Raw genomic sequence first — 16330 nt, forward strand, 5'->3', positions numbered from 1 at the left:
CTAAACATCAAATTTTAAATTACGATTCAAACTCGATTCAGTTCAATTAGTGGAGTATATTGAAGAATACCAAATAATTTTGTTGGGTTAAAAATGGAAATATTTATATCCACCTGCTTTCGTTTTTATCAAAGAAACAGTCAACTTTGCCACATGATTGCAACGAAGACCCCATTTTTTCATTTCACAGTCAATCAATTAATCATTTATAAAATAAATAAAAAAAAGCTTGTAAACAAATTCAATGGACACCATTAATACACAATATAAACTCTCTTTCATTATCCTTTACAGCAAAGAAAAACCATACCCACCTTTACAATCAAACAAACCCCTTTTAATCCTTTAACCTTTTTTTTAATTAAAAAAAAACCCATCTAAATGAACAACAAAGAACAGTGAAAATCCGAAGAAGAAGAAGAGGAAGTAGTGATGGAATCGAAGCCTTTACGTTTCCTTACTCAACAATCTTTATTTGTAGCCGTTCGATCTGGTGAACTTGAAGCGGTGAAGCAGATATTAGATAAGTTGAAGAAAGATGAAGCGTGTGATGGATCATCAACGTTGTATGATCTGATGGCTGCTCAAAGTGAATCAGGGGCTACTGCTTTATATATTGCAGCTGAGCATAATTTCATTGAGGTTTTTGATTATTTGATCAAATTTTGTGATGTGGAGATTGTTAAGATCAGGTCTAAGTCTGATATGAACACTTTTCATGTTGCTGCTAAACTTGGACATTTGGGTATGATTTTTTTCTATGATACCTTTTTTTTTTTTGCTTGATTTTAATTATTTTTTAGCTTTGATTTTTGATTTTTTTTTTTTGCTTTGGGGTTTAGATGGAAGGATGAATTTTGAATGAAAATTAGAATTTGATTTTTGGATTTTTCTGTTTTTCTTGAAGTATTTGCGTTTTTCGATGTATATTTGAGATAAGGGTTGGAGAGAGAATTTTTGTAAATATTCATGTTTAACACATACTCGAAGTCGTAACACATACTCGAAGTTCGGAACGAAATTGAACTTATTGTTTAGGTTATCTATGAAAATTCTATTTTTCATTTTTATTGAAGTATTTGTATTTTTCTATGCATATTTAGATAAAGTATTCATGTTCGGCACATATTTGAGTCCGGCTAACGAACTTAAATTTAGTTATTGTAGCAACTTATTATTTGAGTTATTTATGAAAATTTGATTTCCGGATTTTTATTTTCTTGAAGTATTCATGTGTTTTCGATACAAATTAAGATAAAGGTTTGAGATAGAATCCTTAATTATCCTTAATTACTCATGTTGGACATGTACTCGTATCTAATGTACTCAAGTCCGTCTAATGTATATTTGATGTGATTTTGATGAAATTTTATTTTTAAATTTTCATTTTTCTTGAAGTATTTATGTGTTTTCGGTACATATTAAGATGTACTCGTATTCGACATACCCAAGTCTGATAAATGAAATTGAATTTAGTTATTTTAGCAACTTATTGTTTCAACTATTTGACTTTTTTGAATTTGGGATACTAATGAAGCGTATAGCCAAGAGAAACCATGAACTCGAATCAAAGAGCTTGCCGAACCCATAGAGTAAATATTCCATGTTAGATAGTACATCTTTCTTGGTATATGGAGACTCGAGATAATCGATCGGAACATAAGTCTTATACGAGCAACTCCGAGCTAAAATCGGGTATTTGTCCGTGAAATATACTTTGGTGTGATTTAGGGTAGTTAAACAATATGGGATTGTGCAATATCACTGATATTTAGTTACTCTGTTGTGAATGGTGATTGTCCGTTGCGGATTTATGTACCGTTTTTTCTGCAGGCATAGTGAAGGAACTTTTGCGGTTATGGCCAGAACTTTGTGGGATATGCGACTCTACGAATACGAGCCCCCTTTATTCTGCAGCTGTTAAAGGTCATTTAGATGTGGTAAATGCGATACTGAATGCCGATGCCAGTTGCATACGGATAGTGCGTAAAAACGGAAAGACAGCCTTACATACAGCTGTGAGGTATGGCCTTATCGATATCGTAAAAGCTCTTATCGATTGCGATCAAGGAATTGTTAGCATCAAAGATAAGAAAGGCCAAACTGCACTCCATATGGCTGTCAAGGGTCAATGTCCGGCGGTAGTTGATGAATTATTGTTCGCCAATCACTCCATTCTGAACGAACGTGACAAAAAGGGGAATACGGCATTGCACATTGCTACGAGGAAATCCCGCGCGCAGGTATCTGTTACTTCATGCATGTGTGTATATACAGTAAACATATCATAGAAGCCTCTGTATTAGGAGTCAAATTACATTTTGCCTTCTCTACTCAAATAAATGGGTAAATTAATCCTTATACATTAGATTAAAGAACAAATTTACAGGGGCCTCCATGGTGTATTTACCATGTATATATGGCATTTGTTTCTTCGGCTTTTCATTTTTCTTATGGCCTTTTCTTGCTTTATGTGTATACAGATTGTGAGCTTGTTGCTAACTTATAGATCTACTGATGTCAACGCCATAAATAATCAACACGAAACCGCGATGGATTTGGCTGATAAACTCCAGTACGGTGAATCCGCGTTTGAAATTAAAGAAGCTCTAACGGAGGCCGGTGCTAAACATGCTAGGTACGTTGGTCAAGTAGATGAAGCAATGGAACTTAAGAGGACAGTGAGTGATATTAAGCACGAAGTTCACTCGCAGTTTATACAAAACGAAAAAACGAACCGAAGAGTTACGGGAATTGCCAAAGAACTACGGAAACTTCACAGAGAAGCAGTCCAAAACACCACGAATTCCATCACTGTCGTCGCTGTTCTCTTCGCGTCAATAGCTTTCTTAGCAATCTTCAACTTGCCCGGTCAATACGTAAGTGATGATCCGGATAGTGGGAAAGCTAATATAGCCGATAACGTTGGTTTTCGGGTTTTTTGCCTCTTGAATGCTACATCCCTCTTCATATCGCTCGCCGTTGTCGTAGTGCAGATCACATTGGTCGCATGGGACACAACGGCACAAAAACAGGTTGTATCGGTAGTTAACAAGTTGATGTGGGCCGCTTCTGGTTGCACATGCGGAGCGTTTTTATCGATAGCTTTCGTGGTTGTCGGAAAAGGTAGTTCATGGATGGCTGTTACAATAACCATCGTTGGAGCACCAATCCTAGTCGGGACACTTGCTAGTATGTGTTACTTTGTTTTCCGGCAAAGGTTTGGGACTTTCCGGAGCGATTCTCAAAGACGAATAAAACGAGCAACCGGGAGTAAGTCTTTTTCATGGTCATATTCTGCAAATATATCAGATGATAATGATTATAACTCTGATCTTGAGAAGATATATGCTTTATAAAACACTATTGTATGCCTGTAAAAAGCATGGGACAGCTAATACGAGACAACCCGGAGTAGCTGAAGAATCGCCCTTTCCGTGAAATGGCCGTTCGGCGGACCAAACGACCGGGTTAGTTTTGAGGATCAAATAAGGGGTCGAGGGGGAATAGAATAGCCATTCTATCGAACCAAATATGATGTAAATGGCATATGATACCGGAAATGTCACCCGATACTCGGGTACCGGTTAAGTACATATTTGTATTATTATTAATATTATCATTACTACTCTTTTGTGAAATAATAATTACATAATCTTGAATTTAACTTGATTTGATCACAAAATGTTAATAACATGAATCTATATCAATTTGAATTTGTATTAACCCAAATTTGGAACTAACCTAAATTTGTAATTATCTAAATTCCATACTCCAATGTTTCGTACTTGAAATAATTTGAATTTAAATTATCTAAACTTATAATAAATCTACTCAAAATGAATCAAAAAAATTGAAACCCGATTTGACTTTATCTAGATTGAATACTAATATGGGAGATGAGTTCAATTTTAAAGCTTTTATGCCAAGTAAAATAAATTTTGTCAAATTTAAACTTAATAATACTCAATTTAAACAATTCGCTAATCTTATCAAGTTTTTATTTTTAATATATATTTTAAACATTATTTGTTATGAAATTATAATTTTACTTTTAATATATATTATTAATCTTAAGCTTAATTATCAAGTTAACTCGAGCTTCAACTCAAACTTGAATACACATAAACTTAATTAAACTCGAGTAACTCAATTATATATCGAGTCAAATTCGAACCTTGAATTTTGAGTTAAACTCGAACTTACAAGTACTCCAGCTAAACTCGGCAGAATTATAACCCTAGTCATCTTTCTCGACTCACCATGTCACCATTGTATAAGTCAAGTTAGGCTTTATTGGAGCACCGCTATGTCTTTCCTTCTTCATTAATGAAAAATTTCTACTAAAAATATATTTATTGAGAAATTCAAAGAAAAGACCTGAACTTTACATTTATGTTCCAAATTCAAACTCGACTCAACTTAATTTGATACAAATTAAAAGGCTAAAAAATACAAAGCCAAACTAATTCAAACTCATACCGACCCAAAAATCAAACAACCCAAATCAAAAATAAATTTGAATCTGAAACATCCCCAATTCAAAAAATTCAAAAAATCTGAAGTGATCAAAACTAAAATGATCCGATTCAACAAATAAAATATTATTGCAGCATCTCAGCAGAATCAATTTATGTACAGAATAAAAAAACTAATCAAGAAGAATATATGCATTGATAGTTTCAACAAATATTATTTTGTACTTAAATTTAGAAAAATAAAAAGGTTCCCTTATTACATAAAATTCAATGAACAAAAAAAAGAAAGAAAGTATTTTCTAATTCATTTTCTCCCTCTAAAACCATGTGATTTTTTTCAATAAAAATACCTGAACCACATGGGTGTATTTTGTTTGTAAAGGAAAAAAACGAAAAAAAAGAAGAAAGAATTGCTTGGAAAGCTTATATTAAAAACCCGAATTTTCACCAATAAATTAAAATAAAAACGACTACGATTTACAACTTTACAAACTACTACCAGATACTGGATCTCACCGCAACCGTGGCCTGATGACCAAACAACTTGCAACTAACCCGGGCCTCTCTTAGATGATCTTGAAACAGCCCGGTTTGTGTTCGATGTTGGGAGCTGCCGGGGTTCTTCAGCTTTTGGCCCATCCTGCATAAAGATCAGGCGATGCCTAAAACCGGTTGACATGCATAGAAATACAATCTTCTAAAGACCATCAAAATGCATGCAAATCTTCGAAACAATTGAACATACCCGAATCCAAGTTCTAATCTTTTACATTATTAACAAATTACCGACATATGTAACAAGCAACTCGTATACCTTCAATAATGAGTTGTTTCGAGATTGTGCTTGTGATTTCGCAAGCAATCGGTGTTGTCGTTGAATTTGCTCAAACTGTTCCAGCCACGAAGTAAAATTAATGTCGTTTTGTACATTCCCATTATTGAGGTTTTTGTTACCATCCTCAGTAATTTGGGATGCACCGTGATGGGAGTATGGGTTGCCTGACAATGCGTGCTTGAGTTGATCACCACCATTGAAGGAGTATGTTGGGACGGTTTTTAAACGAGTTTGCAGTATCTTGAATGCGGCACTTTGCTGCAGTTAAATAAGAAAGACAAATATAATGATGAAATAATAATCCCGATGTGTATATGCGCCAATTTACCACGGGCATGAATAAACTTGAGGTTTCCCTTATACCATAAAGTCGAGTTCCATTGTTTTCATGAAGTCGAGTTTACACCAAAAGTTGATTTTTATTCAGTTAGTTCGAGGGAGTGATGCCTAGAAAAGAAAGGATAAAGACATACCTGAGGAAGTAGCATCAAAAGACCATACAATGCTTTCAGCAACCATACATATCTTCCGGGTTCAAGAAGCTGGAAATAGAGAAAACAACAGACCAATAACATAACAGATCTTCTAAAATCAAAAGACAAAAATGGAAAATAGAAATAAACCAATTACTTAGAAAAAAATGCAACTATAGTTACAATTAATGTATTCAACTATGCTATGCTCGGAAATATGAATTTGTAAAATTGAATTCGGTATTCATTTGTTATATAAATTGTGAAATGAAATGCATATACTATGTATTAGTTAAGAGATTCACTATGATTCTATTTTGAAAAGTATAAAATCATGAATTTCAAAATCATAAATATTCATAGATTTGAAAAATAATCATGGATACTACATTTATATGTGTTTTACCACAGATTGTGAGCTATTAAAAGTATAAGTTCATAGGGCAAGTATTTATAATCTAAGCACCTGCAATCTTAGATGAGCAAAGATCGGGGTTTCAAGCAAACGAATCAATTTATCAAGCTGAACCAAGAATTTGACGTTAATATCTTCCTCAACCAGGGACTGAATCACAGCACTCGCATGCGGATACATCTATCAAGCAAATAAATACTTATATTAATAACCATAAAAGTAGATGGTTCAACGTCGCATCTCCTCACCTTAGCCCATAACACAAAAAAAGGAGATATTGACAAGCAATTTAAAGGAGATAGTTCCTTACCTGAGCTAATAAACAGAGACTTATAATTGCCATTGGTGAGTGGCTCCATGAAGCATACAAAGCAACAAATAAATCTTTTCCAGCAGCATTAGCCAGTGACTGTTTCAAAAGTTTCCGAATCTCAGACAGCTCAGAAGAAGTGAGTAGAATTAAATTCAATGCCTGAAACACGAGAGAAGCAAACTTAAAATCTGGTGCTTGATGGAAGTAACAAAGCTAAAAGTTAATTACTTACTTTATTTTATAACTCTAATAGAAGAGCATAATTGCATTAGTTAAATTCTTAAATATGTGACAGAACCTGAACCATAATGCAGGCAAATTCTAGGTCTGCTTCTCCCTCTAGTATGGAGGATAGCTCACGGTAAACCCTTTCAGCATCCAAGAGATCACAAAGTCTACGTATTATCAAAGCTCCACGCCTAAGGAAACAGGGACATGATTTGCAAAAGAAAGAGGTGAGACATTTATACATAATTAAAATAACTACAGCTAGTTGGCCATGTAGCCTAAATGAGAGATAAACAGCCAAAAGAAAAAAAATCGTAATAAATTTCAAAAAGGAAAAGAAAAGCACTGGGGCTTGAGGGGACTAGAATCACCTCTCCAGGAGAGAATGATCGATCCGGAAATTTTGCACTAGAAAAACAACAAGCTGGCTGAAATGTTGGGGATCTTGTGCTATGCATGCATGAATGTCAAGAACTAGGAGCACCACCTGATAGCAAAATCCAAATTGCAACGTAAATTAGTATATACAAACAAGAGCATTTTTAGGTTAACACCACACAGACACACATGTAACACATATACTAATAACGAGAAATTTATAGAAATAGTTGGAGCCAAAAATCATGAAACCAAATATTAACAGTTTTAAATTTTATGTCCAATGACAGTTAGATACGTCCAACATAAAAACATCACGCTATTTAATACATGGCAAAAGAAGTAAGAACTAAGTACTAGTACTAGTGACTAAGATGCTCCGAATATATTCCTAGGAAGAAAATTTCCCAAGCATTGTTCGATTATCATCCATTCAGCCTATAGAAGGACAATTATTGGAGATAAAGAGAGCAGTATAAGAACAGCAAGGAATGAAACAAACAAAAAAACTCAATAATGAATGTTGAAAATATATAGACTAGCAGTAACTTGTGCCAAACTATCGAAATATACTGTCAGAGGGATTGAGACAGATGTTTTTCTAACACAAATAAAGCAAAAAAACCAGAAGGAAACAAAGCAAACTAATTGCGTCCAAGAAAGAGACATCATACTGAGAGTGAAATATAGTGATTCTTTAGGCTCAATGTTTTGAAAACAACTGATCCTTAATCCCCAATTCCTTCCAAAAGAGAGAGAAGAAAGAGGCGATATGGACAAGGAAAACCTCTTGCAAAGGCAAGTCTCTATCTAAGTTCATAGGAAGGTAAGGATATTGCCAGCTGGGTTAGCTAGTTTCAGTATCACCATTCAAGAAACAAATTAAAGGACATAGGGTTCATCCTATTGAATTATAACGATACTAAGACATAGAACAAGAATAAAGAAATGAAACAAAACAAAACCCTTCATGGAACAATTAAATAGAAAACATTTAAGTGGCAGCAGAAAATCACCTCATCAGAAGAGTCAGCTAGAGCTTTCAAAAGGGTGTCAAATATGTCATTTAGAAAACACAATACCTGTTTCAGGTAAAAAAAAAATTAAGCACCATCTATATTGGAGTAATATTGGCATAAGAAATAGCAATTGGTTATAAACTTCAAATTTCAGACTTTAAAATGAGCTTATACACTTCTTACTTTGCTTTATATTGAAATTATCATGCCTTTACACGGGAAATCAAGACTTTTTAATACACAAATAGATTTCAGGAAGCAGCATCAGATATGCTTCCACCAAACATGAAAGCCAAATAACATATGGAAAGATATGAGATTTACCCAACAATACTAAAAACTTGGACCTTGAACCTCTTTTTGCAAGTCAGATCATCATCAAGATAATGAAAAACTAAAATATCATGCACACCACCAGATGTATATGAAATATACAAATAACTGCATCATCACCTCAGAACGATGTCTGTCTAAAAGGGTTGATATCCAGTGTAACGCTTCAATTCTTGTGGCTTCCCACTCACTATCCAGTTGCCTGTCAGTCAAAAATATAGTAATTACTATAAAATCATTGTAAGATGAAATTATTTCAGAAGCAAAACAAGTCTCAGTTTTAAGCACTTTTTTTTTATAGCTCTTCAAATTGAGAAGAGATATATATAGCCAGTTTTCAGGAGCAAAGTGCAAACTGCTAGTAACATTTCAAACCTAGCATTTTTCCCAGGTAACAAAAACTACACCTCCTTGCAATGGAGAGAATGGCTCCCACATTAAACGCTTCTTCTGGTTCACCCTTGACTGAACGAAGCTCCTCATTGGTTTCACGAGCAAACTAATATTTGAAACACACAAAATTATCACAGAGGAAAGAACTCGCAATGAGTTTCTAAAAGGCATTGCAGATGGCTATTTAAGACACATTAAGGAGAATACAGAAGACAAAAGCTTACCCCTCTAATTTTCTCTTCTTTATCAGACATGCAGGGGAGAATGGCTCCGAGTATGTCAGCATAGTAAGGAACAAGCTGGTCTCCACCAAGTTTTACAAACTCATTTATCTGTACAATGAGAAAATCAAAATGTGAAATTACCAAATTAAATAATTAGTTCATGAATAGCAAGAAAAAATAAAGAATATCATGTTATTGACAAATATATTGACAAGGGGAAAAATCCTTTATCAAGATTATTTTCCTTTTCTGCTTTAAAAATCTTCTCCCAGATATGGTAACACAAAGTCTAACTCTACTTACCCAAGTCATAGCTGTTAACCGAGTGAATTCATCAGGAGAAGCAGCCCTTTGCACCAGTATTTCAGCCATGCGACCATAATCTACAGACTTCAAGAGAAGCACTGCTCGAGTCAGAAAATTAAAAATGAACAAAATATTTTCTTTTTAAGAGAAATACTTTGGTAAACGATAAATAATAACGCAAAACTTCTTTTATAAAAAATCTTGAGGCGCCAATCATGCCATTCCCATAAAGATTTGTGGAAAAGACAACAATGGCATAAGAAAATTAAAAACAAGTGCCCATGAAACAAATCCAGCAAGCAAAGAAAAAAATAAGTATAAGTCTTACTGGGGAATTCTTGATCTCTTGGAGAAACTCAGAAAGTGCTGAATCAGCTTGTTGCCGTATTTCATGACTGGAATCACTTAACATATTAAACAAACCTGAAAGTTATCAACAGCAAGTTAATTAAAACAATTTCTCCTAGAAAAGTAGCGGATTAATTTAAAAGACTGTAACTTAATTACCATCAAGAAAATCAGGTAGGAAACCCAACATGTCAATATCTGGAACACTGTCCAGTACAGTTATCCATCCAACCAAAAACTGACGGACATAGGGATTCAAGACATTCATGCGTTCCCTCAACAATGGTATAAATTCTTCAATACTGAAGACAGAAAACAAATCAATAACATTAAAAGATTTTGTTCCCAAAATATTTGATCAAGACCTATAACTATGACAAGATTCATAGAGCACAATTGGAAGGGAATAAAGCACACCTGAACTGGTCACTTTCTGTAACAATGTCCTGTTTCACATGGTAAAACAGGAGTAATAAATCCCATATTCACATAGTTACCTAGATGCAAAATTTAAATAAGGAAGCAATTATTAACCTTCACTAGCCTATCTAAAAGGTGAGCAGCACTCTGCACATTGGCTGCAGAATCAGCTGATAGCTTGCACAAAGCATCAAATATCTGATTAAAGAATATGATAAAATCTCCTCGGACAACCTGTACAGCAGAAAACGGCAAATCCAGTCCACCATCAGTCAAGAAAGCAAGAGACAAAAAAATTTAATTTCATAAGCTAACCAATCCCCTTTCACCTTTGCAATGTTATATAGAGCTTCACAAGCATAATAACGAACTCTGCTATCTTGGTCAGAAAAAGAATTAAGCACTGGAGGCACAATTTGCTGGTAGATGCATAAAAAGCAAATTAATCACTAAGAAGAGAGAAAGCTGAGAAATAACTGACACTTATTAATACTTGAAAAAATAAAAAGCAATCATCAGATGTAAGAGCATCTAATTACTCTAGAAATGGAAACAGTGTTCTATCTCAGCGAGTTATGAAAACAGTGCTTATGAGAGGAACAACCAACAAACAATTTGCATCTAATTACTTAATCACGAGGTCTAATTCAATCCTTGTAAGTGTTTCCAATTCTATACATGTTTCTAAAAATGCCACGGTAAACGTTATTCTATACATATGTCAAAAGAAAGGTATTCAAAGGCAAACTACTAATCCATACTTCAAGATGTTGAGAGGCTTCAGAAGTCAACCCAACAGTAGCAGCAGCTAAACCTATCAATCCTCCCTACATAAACACAACGCAAAATTTAACAAAACTGAGCTAAATTTAAAATTAAATAGATAGGAAAATCTCATACAAATTAAAAATGATTCAAAATTCTGAATATGATTCATTATCCACCAACCTTACGGTGATTAGCTTGTGGCGAGTACGTATACTCAGTGGTCAACAAACTGATCACCGCCGATATCTTCTCGTGATCTCCTAAAGCCGCTAGCTGTTTCACAATTCCTTCAACCTAAAACATAGAAATATTAATATTCAATTACGATAAAAAAAAGATTAAGAAATTCAATTATCAAAACATCAAATTCCAAGGAAATTCAAAAAAAAAACCTCAAGTGCCGCATTCTTCCGCTTCTCGTAAAGCTTATCGGAGAGATTACGGAGAACGGAGGCGGGAACCACAGAGTGCGCGTCAGCCATAACAGAATCTTTTTTCAAAAATACAAATACATAAAACAACGAAAGACAAACTTATAACAAAAATCCTTCAATTAAATCAAATTCGTTTCCTGATCTTTTCAAATTCGAATCTGAACATAACTTTCTATTTTTAATTTGAATGGGAAATCAGATCTGATGAAATCAAGAATATGCGTAGCGGTTATTTTTTTGTCAAAAGGCAATCGGATTTTCTATTTTCTATTTTCTTTTTCTTTTTTTGTCTTTCATGATTATGTGATTTTTAAAATAATAATAATAATATTGATTATGTTAATAAAATTAAATGGGTTTGGATAAAAAAGATGAAAGAGTACTGCAAGTGACATGTTAACGAAATGATCAAATTACTCTTTTTAAGGGTAAATTATCGATATTTTCTTAACTATTTGTATTTTTTTTTTCGGTCACCAATTATGAATAATTACAAAATGTTTATTCGATTAATTGATTTTTTTTGTCACAATGGATGATGGGAGAATGATGTGGTAGCTTTTAAAATTGGTATAATAGCAACTTTAATACTCAACATTATATATTATATCAATTCAGTTTTGATCCTAAAAAATTAACTCTCAATGTTTACACACTATATAATTTGGTCCTTTTTTTTTCCAATTTTTCATTTCTTTTGATCCTTCCACCTAAAAAACTAAAAAACTAAATCTATCAACTAAATTTGATCGAAAATACAGTAAAAATAAAAACACTCGAAAGTCCAAGATAATAATTTTCATCTTTTCTCGTTCCTTTAAAATTAACTATCAATATCACAAATAAAGTAAAATTGAAAAAAGACAAAAAAAGATTGCACAATGTATAATGTTGAGAGTTAATATTTTTGGAATCAAGACTAAATTAATATAATGTATAAACGTTAAGAGCTAAAGTTATTATTAGGTCAATTTTAAAAGTTGCTAAGTTATGTTTTTGGTAGTAATTTAACTGCGAGTGACCAAAAAAAATTTTGAATAGTTGAGTAACTAAAAAAAATAATTTTAAATAGTTGAATGATTATTTTATAATTTTTTATAATTAGATGACTAGAAAAAAATACTAATAGTTGAGTGATAGTGAAAGTTTCCATTTTTATTGTAAAGTTTAGCCAAGTGATTGAGTCAAATGTTCTTAAGGGTATACTTGGAATTCCCTGTAGTAAAAATGATACTTTTAACTTTTTCCACCAAATTCTCTAGATTATAGACAAAATATTTTCTCTAAATAAAAAAATCTTCATACAACTACTGTTGTAAACCTAAAAGAAAATTTGAAAGAAATAAAATATTTAACAGAAAAATAAGATAAATATTTTAAAAATATATATTTACAACAACAAATTAATAATTATCTTTAAAAAACCCGTGAATAAAAATCACACTCGGATATTTTGTGCACTTCTTACCTAAGATTGAGCCAAGTCAACAGTTTGTTTAAGATAATAGGTTGAAATTTGTCATATATGTACGTAATTTTCAAGAATTTACTACTTATTTTTTATTTTTTAAAATTTAAAATTAAAATTCAATTATTAACATTATTAAATTTTTTAAAATTAAAATAAAACTTAAAAATTAAAATAAAACTCACTCAATAGGAATGCTATTTAAAAATTGAATAAATTACACTAATAGTCATCCGATTATTAACATTTTGTTTTTGATCGTGAACTATTAAAAGTTATAGAACGATCACTTAACTATTCGATTTTGTCTTTTTATAAGATTAAAGTATATAGAAGGTCCTATATTGTAAGGATTGGATCAAATTAGTCCATCTATTATTAAATGGATCAATTTAAACCTATATTATTAAAAAGAATCAAATAAGTCTAAATTACTATAATTAAAATTTACATTATAAAAATTTCTTGAATTCTTTTTCAATTACAAATTAATTTACAGAAACATAAAAGCTTTATAAATATTAACTTTGTTAAACAGTAAACGTTAACTTTATTCCAATTTGGTCTTATATGATTTTTTTTTTAATAATACATGTACTAAATTGATCCATTTAATAATAAAAGGACTAATTTGATCGGGTCCTATAGCTAACGCTTTTGCGCTTTCCTTCGCCTAGATTGTGCCTTCTGCCATTTCTTCTTCGGAACCAACTTGCTCTTTGGTTTCAACTTCAACTCCGGCGAGAACTTATAATTTGGATCCCTCATTCGTGCTTGAATATCCTTGAAAAACTCCATATTCAATTTCTTAGGTCCTCCTTGTCGAAGCTCCTCATATTCCGGTCCCGAAACAATGTTCTCAAATGCTCCTATTAAAATGTCGATGTCGCTCATCACTTCCCAAACATTCGTATATCGCCCGTCTGGTCCTTTCTTGAGTTTCTTCAAGGCGTTCTCAACTGCTAGTTTCCTTGCTTTCTTGCCCGGCGATAGCTCCTCGGGTTCTTTTTCAGATTTCAGTAGCTCCGAGATGGTTCTGTACTTTGGTTTTTCCTCGAACTCGAAAAGTTTATCAATGTACTTATCGCTGGATTCGTTAGGATAAGGTTCGGTAGGAATATCATCGTCGTCGTCACATTCACTGCCAGTCCATAATGTCTTTTCCTCATCACTCCCAGACCATACGCTTCTTAACTCGTCACTGTCATCGGCATCGATTAGCTCGGAATGATCTTTAGCTTGCTGTCTGGCTTTCCGTATCTCTCTTTCCAGACGGTTTCGATCAGTTTTAGAATCTATTTCGTCATTTTCAGGATCACTTTCATCTTCACTGCCAGTCCATAGGGTCTCATCTTCATCCATCTCTTGTTGCCAAGCCTTCCTGAAATCTTCATTGCCGGGTGTTTTGCTCCCAAAGAGATCGTAATGTTTACGCCCTTCTCGAGCATATGATCGCAATACTAGCAAACATTAAACAATATCGTGGTGAGCATACAGTTGGTTCGGTAGGTTCAATTTCAAAGATTTGGAAACCGGTTAAACCAAATTAACTTACAAAATCAACCAAACTAACCGATTAAGTCAGTTTTATTTATACTAAAGGTGACCAGTTTTAAAAACCGATAGCCAACCAAGCTAATCAAATAGACCAATTCTCAAAGCTGATAAATTTCAAAACCAACTAAAATTGAATCAAATTAACCAAATTTGATCATGTGTCATGGTTCGGTAAATGTAGCATAGAGTCGGATTACATTTTGCCCCCTCTATTAAAAAATGGGCAAATTAATCCTTATATATTAGATCAAAGAGCAAACTAGTCCTATTAAAAATTTCATCCATTTTTACTATTAAAAATTAGCCCATTTATGTCTAAATTAGGCACATATGACGCGCCATGCGTAATTGTTTGGTTATTCTACCAGCAACACCAATTTTTAACAATAGAAACAGATACAATTTTTAATAGAAAGGACTAGTTTGTTATTTAATCTAATATACAAAAACTAATTTGCCTAATTTTTAAATAAAAGGGGCAAAATGCAATCTAACTCATAGCACAAAAGGCCTCCATGGCACTTTTACTGTATGGTTCTTCAAAAGGAATATATATAAAAAAAATACCAATTAAAAGAATAACAAAAACCATGTAATTTGAACCTATCATATTTCAACCTCGCATGAAAAAACCAACTCTTAGCACAAAGGGCATCCATGGCACTTTTACCGTCATGTTTCTTCAAAAGGAATATATAAAAAAAAATACCAATTAAAAGAATAACAAAAACCATGTAATTTGAACCTATCATATTTCAACCTTGCATGAAAACACCAGTATGAAAAATATCTATGAAGGGTCCACTTAAGAATCCTCGCTCATCTTCTTTCTGCTGGTACTTTTTACAAACACATTGACTACATTCCCATTTTTGTATCTAGCTCAAAATAACAACCTAAACAAAAGACTAACGGGTTCTTCACATACATTCAAGAGATAATATTCATGAAACGGGCATCACAAAAATTGGGATTTTACACGTAAAATAATAGAACCACTGTCTGTTTATACTTGTTACAAACACATTGACTACATTGCATATCTGCACATAATTCAAAATAACGAGCTAAAGAAATAACTAAGGGCTTCTTAACATACATTCAAGAGATAAAATTCATAAAATGGGTATTAGAGAAAATGACATTTTATGCGTAAATGCATAGAAACACTTTATTTCAATACTTTTTACAAACACATTGACTACATTTCATATTTGCACCTAATTCTAAAACAAATAACTAATGGCTTCTTCACATACATTTACAAGACAAAATTCATGAAACGGGTATAAGAAAAACTGATTTTACACGTAAATGAATAGTATCAATCGGTTTAAAAAAAGAAAAGCAAGAATATTACCTTGAAAATTAGGGTAAAACCCGCCATTAAGATGACTTGTTGAAGAGCTTAGCAAAGGATTTAAATGAGATTCTGACCTGCAAACAAATTGGGTTTTATTTTCTTTTTATATTTTCATTTAAATCTCAGATTTTCAGGAGAAAACTAAATATATAAAGAGTTAAATAAAGACCTTGAAAAAGGTGGCGGTGGTGGCGGCCAACAGGGTTTCGGAATTCTGAATAAAAAGAGGCGGGAACAAAGCCTGCGAGCCATAGTTCGCTACAAGGCGGCAAAGCTAATGCAAACCTAAATATAAAACAATATGGTTTTTATCAAATGGTTCGGGTCAGATTGATGTGATCCGAATTAAAATTTTAATAATAATTCACTTTAATTACAAAATATTTTTGGAATTTTATTTTTTAGAATAATAAAATTAAAATTTTAATAATAATTCACTTTAATTAAAAAATATTTTTGGAATTTTATTTTTTAGAATAATAAAAAAATATTTAAATTAACTTGAAGATCCTGAGAAAAGAATTTTAAATTAAAACAATTAAACTGGTCGATTTTCTTATTAAATGGGGTCAAGTTC

At 32.7% G+C, this 16330-nt stretch overlaps 3 protein-coding genes across 3 annotated transcripts; 1 reads left to right on the forward strand and 2 right to left on the reverse strand.

The window, feature by feature from the left end:
* The first annotated feature begins 196 nt into the window (after positions 1–196).
* Positions 197–3667, forward strand: LOC108483819 (ankyrin repeat-containing protein At2g01680). The gene is made up of 3 exons (XM_017787411.2): positions 197–745; positions 1834–2243; positions 2484–3667. Exons 1-3 carry the CDS (start codon positions 433–435, stop codon positions 3357–3359), a joined length of 1599 nt encoding a protein of 532 aa, XP_017642900.1. The 5' UTR covers positions 197–432; the 3' UTR covers positions 3360–3667.
* A 1013-nt stretch (positions 3668–4680) lies between these two features.
* On the reverse strand, positions 4681–11692 carry LOC108480483 (protein VAC14 homolog). The gene is made up of 20 exons (XM_017783501.2): positions 11324–11692; positions 11112–11225; positions 10925–10990; positions 10493–10582; positions 10278–10397; positions 10161–10189; positions 9903–10045; positions 9724–9818; positions 9393–9479; positions 9090–9197; positions 8880–8971; positions 8593–8674; positions 8137–8202; positions 7114–7229; positions 6813–6933; positions 6512–6673; positions 6253–6381; positions 5787–5855; positions 5293–5571; positions 4681–5118 (listed from the first exon to the last, which is right to left on the reverse strand). The coding sequence occupies exons 1-20, from the start codon at positions 11411–11413 to the stop codon at positions 5029–5031; spliced, it is 2148 nt and encodes a 715-aa protein (XP_017638990.1). The 5' UTR covers positions 11414–11692; the 3' UTR covers positions 4681–5028.
* Positions 11693–13325: 1633 nt separating this feature from the next.
* LOC108481751 (uncharacterized) lies at positions 13326–16070 on the reverse strand. Its single transcript, XM_017784837.2, has 3 exons — positions 15923–16070; positions 15751–15827; positions 13326–14293 (listed from the first exon to the last, which is right to left on the reverse strand). Exons 1-3 carry the CDS (start codon positions 16003–16005, stop codon positions 13482–13484), a joined length of 972 nt encoding a protein of 323 aa, XP_017640326.1. The 5' UTR covers positions 16006–16070; the 3' UTR covers positions 13326–13481.
* Between the last annotated feature and the right edge of the window lie 260 nt (positions 16071–16330).

Source organism: Gossypium arboreum, chromosome 4, assembly GCF_025698485.1.
Source record: "Gossypium arboreum isolate Shixiya-1 chromosome 4, ASM2569848v2, whole genome shotgun sequence".
In the NCBI taxonomy this organism is placed as follows: domain Eukaryota; kingdom Viridiplantae; phylum Streptophyta; class Magnoliopsida; order Malvales; family Malvaceae; genus Gossypium; species Gossypium arboreum.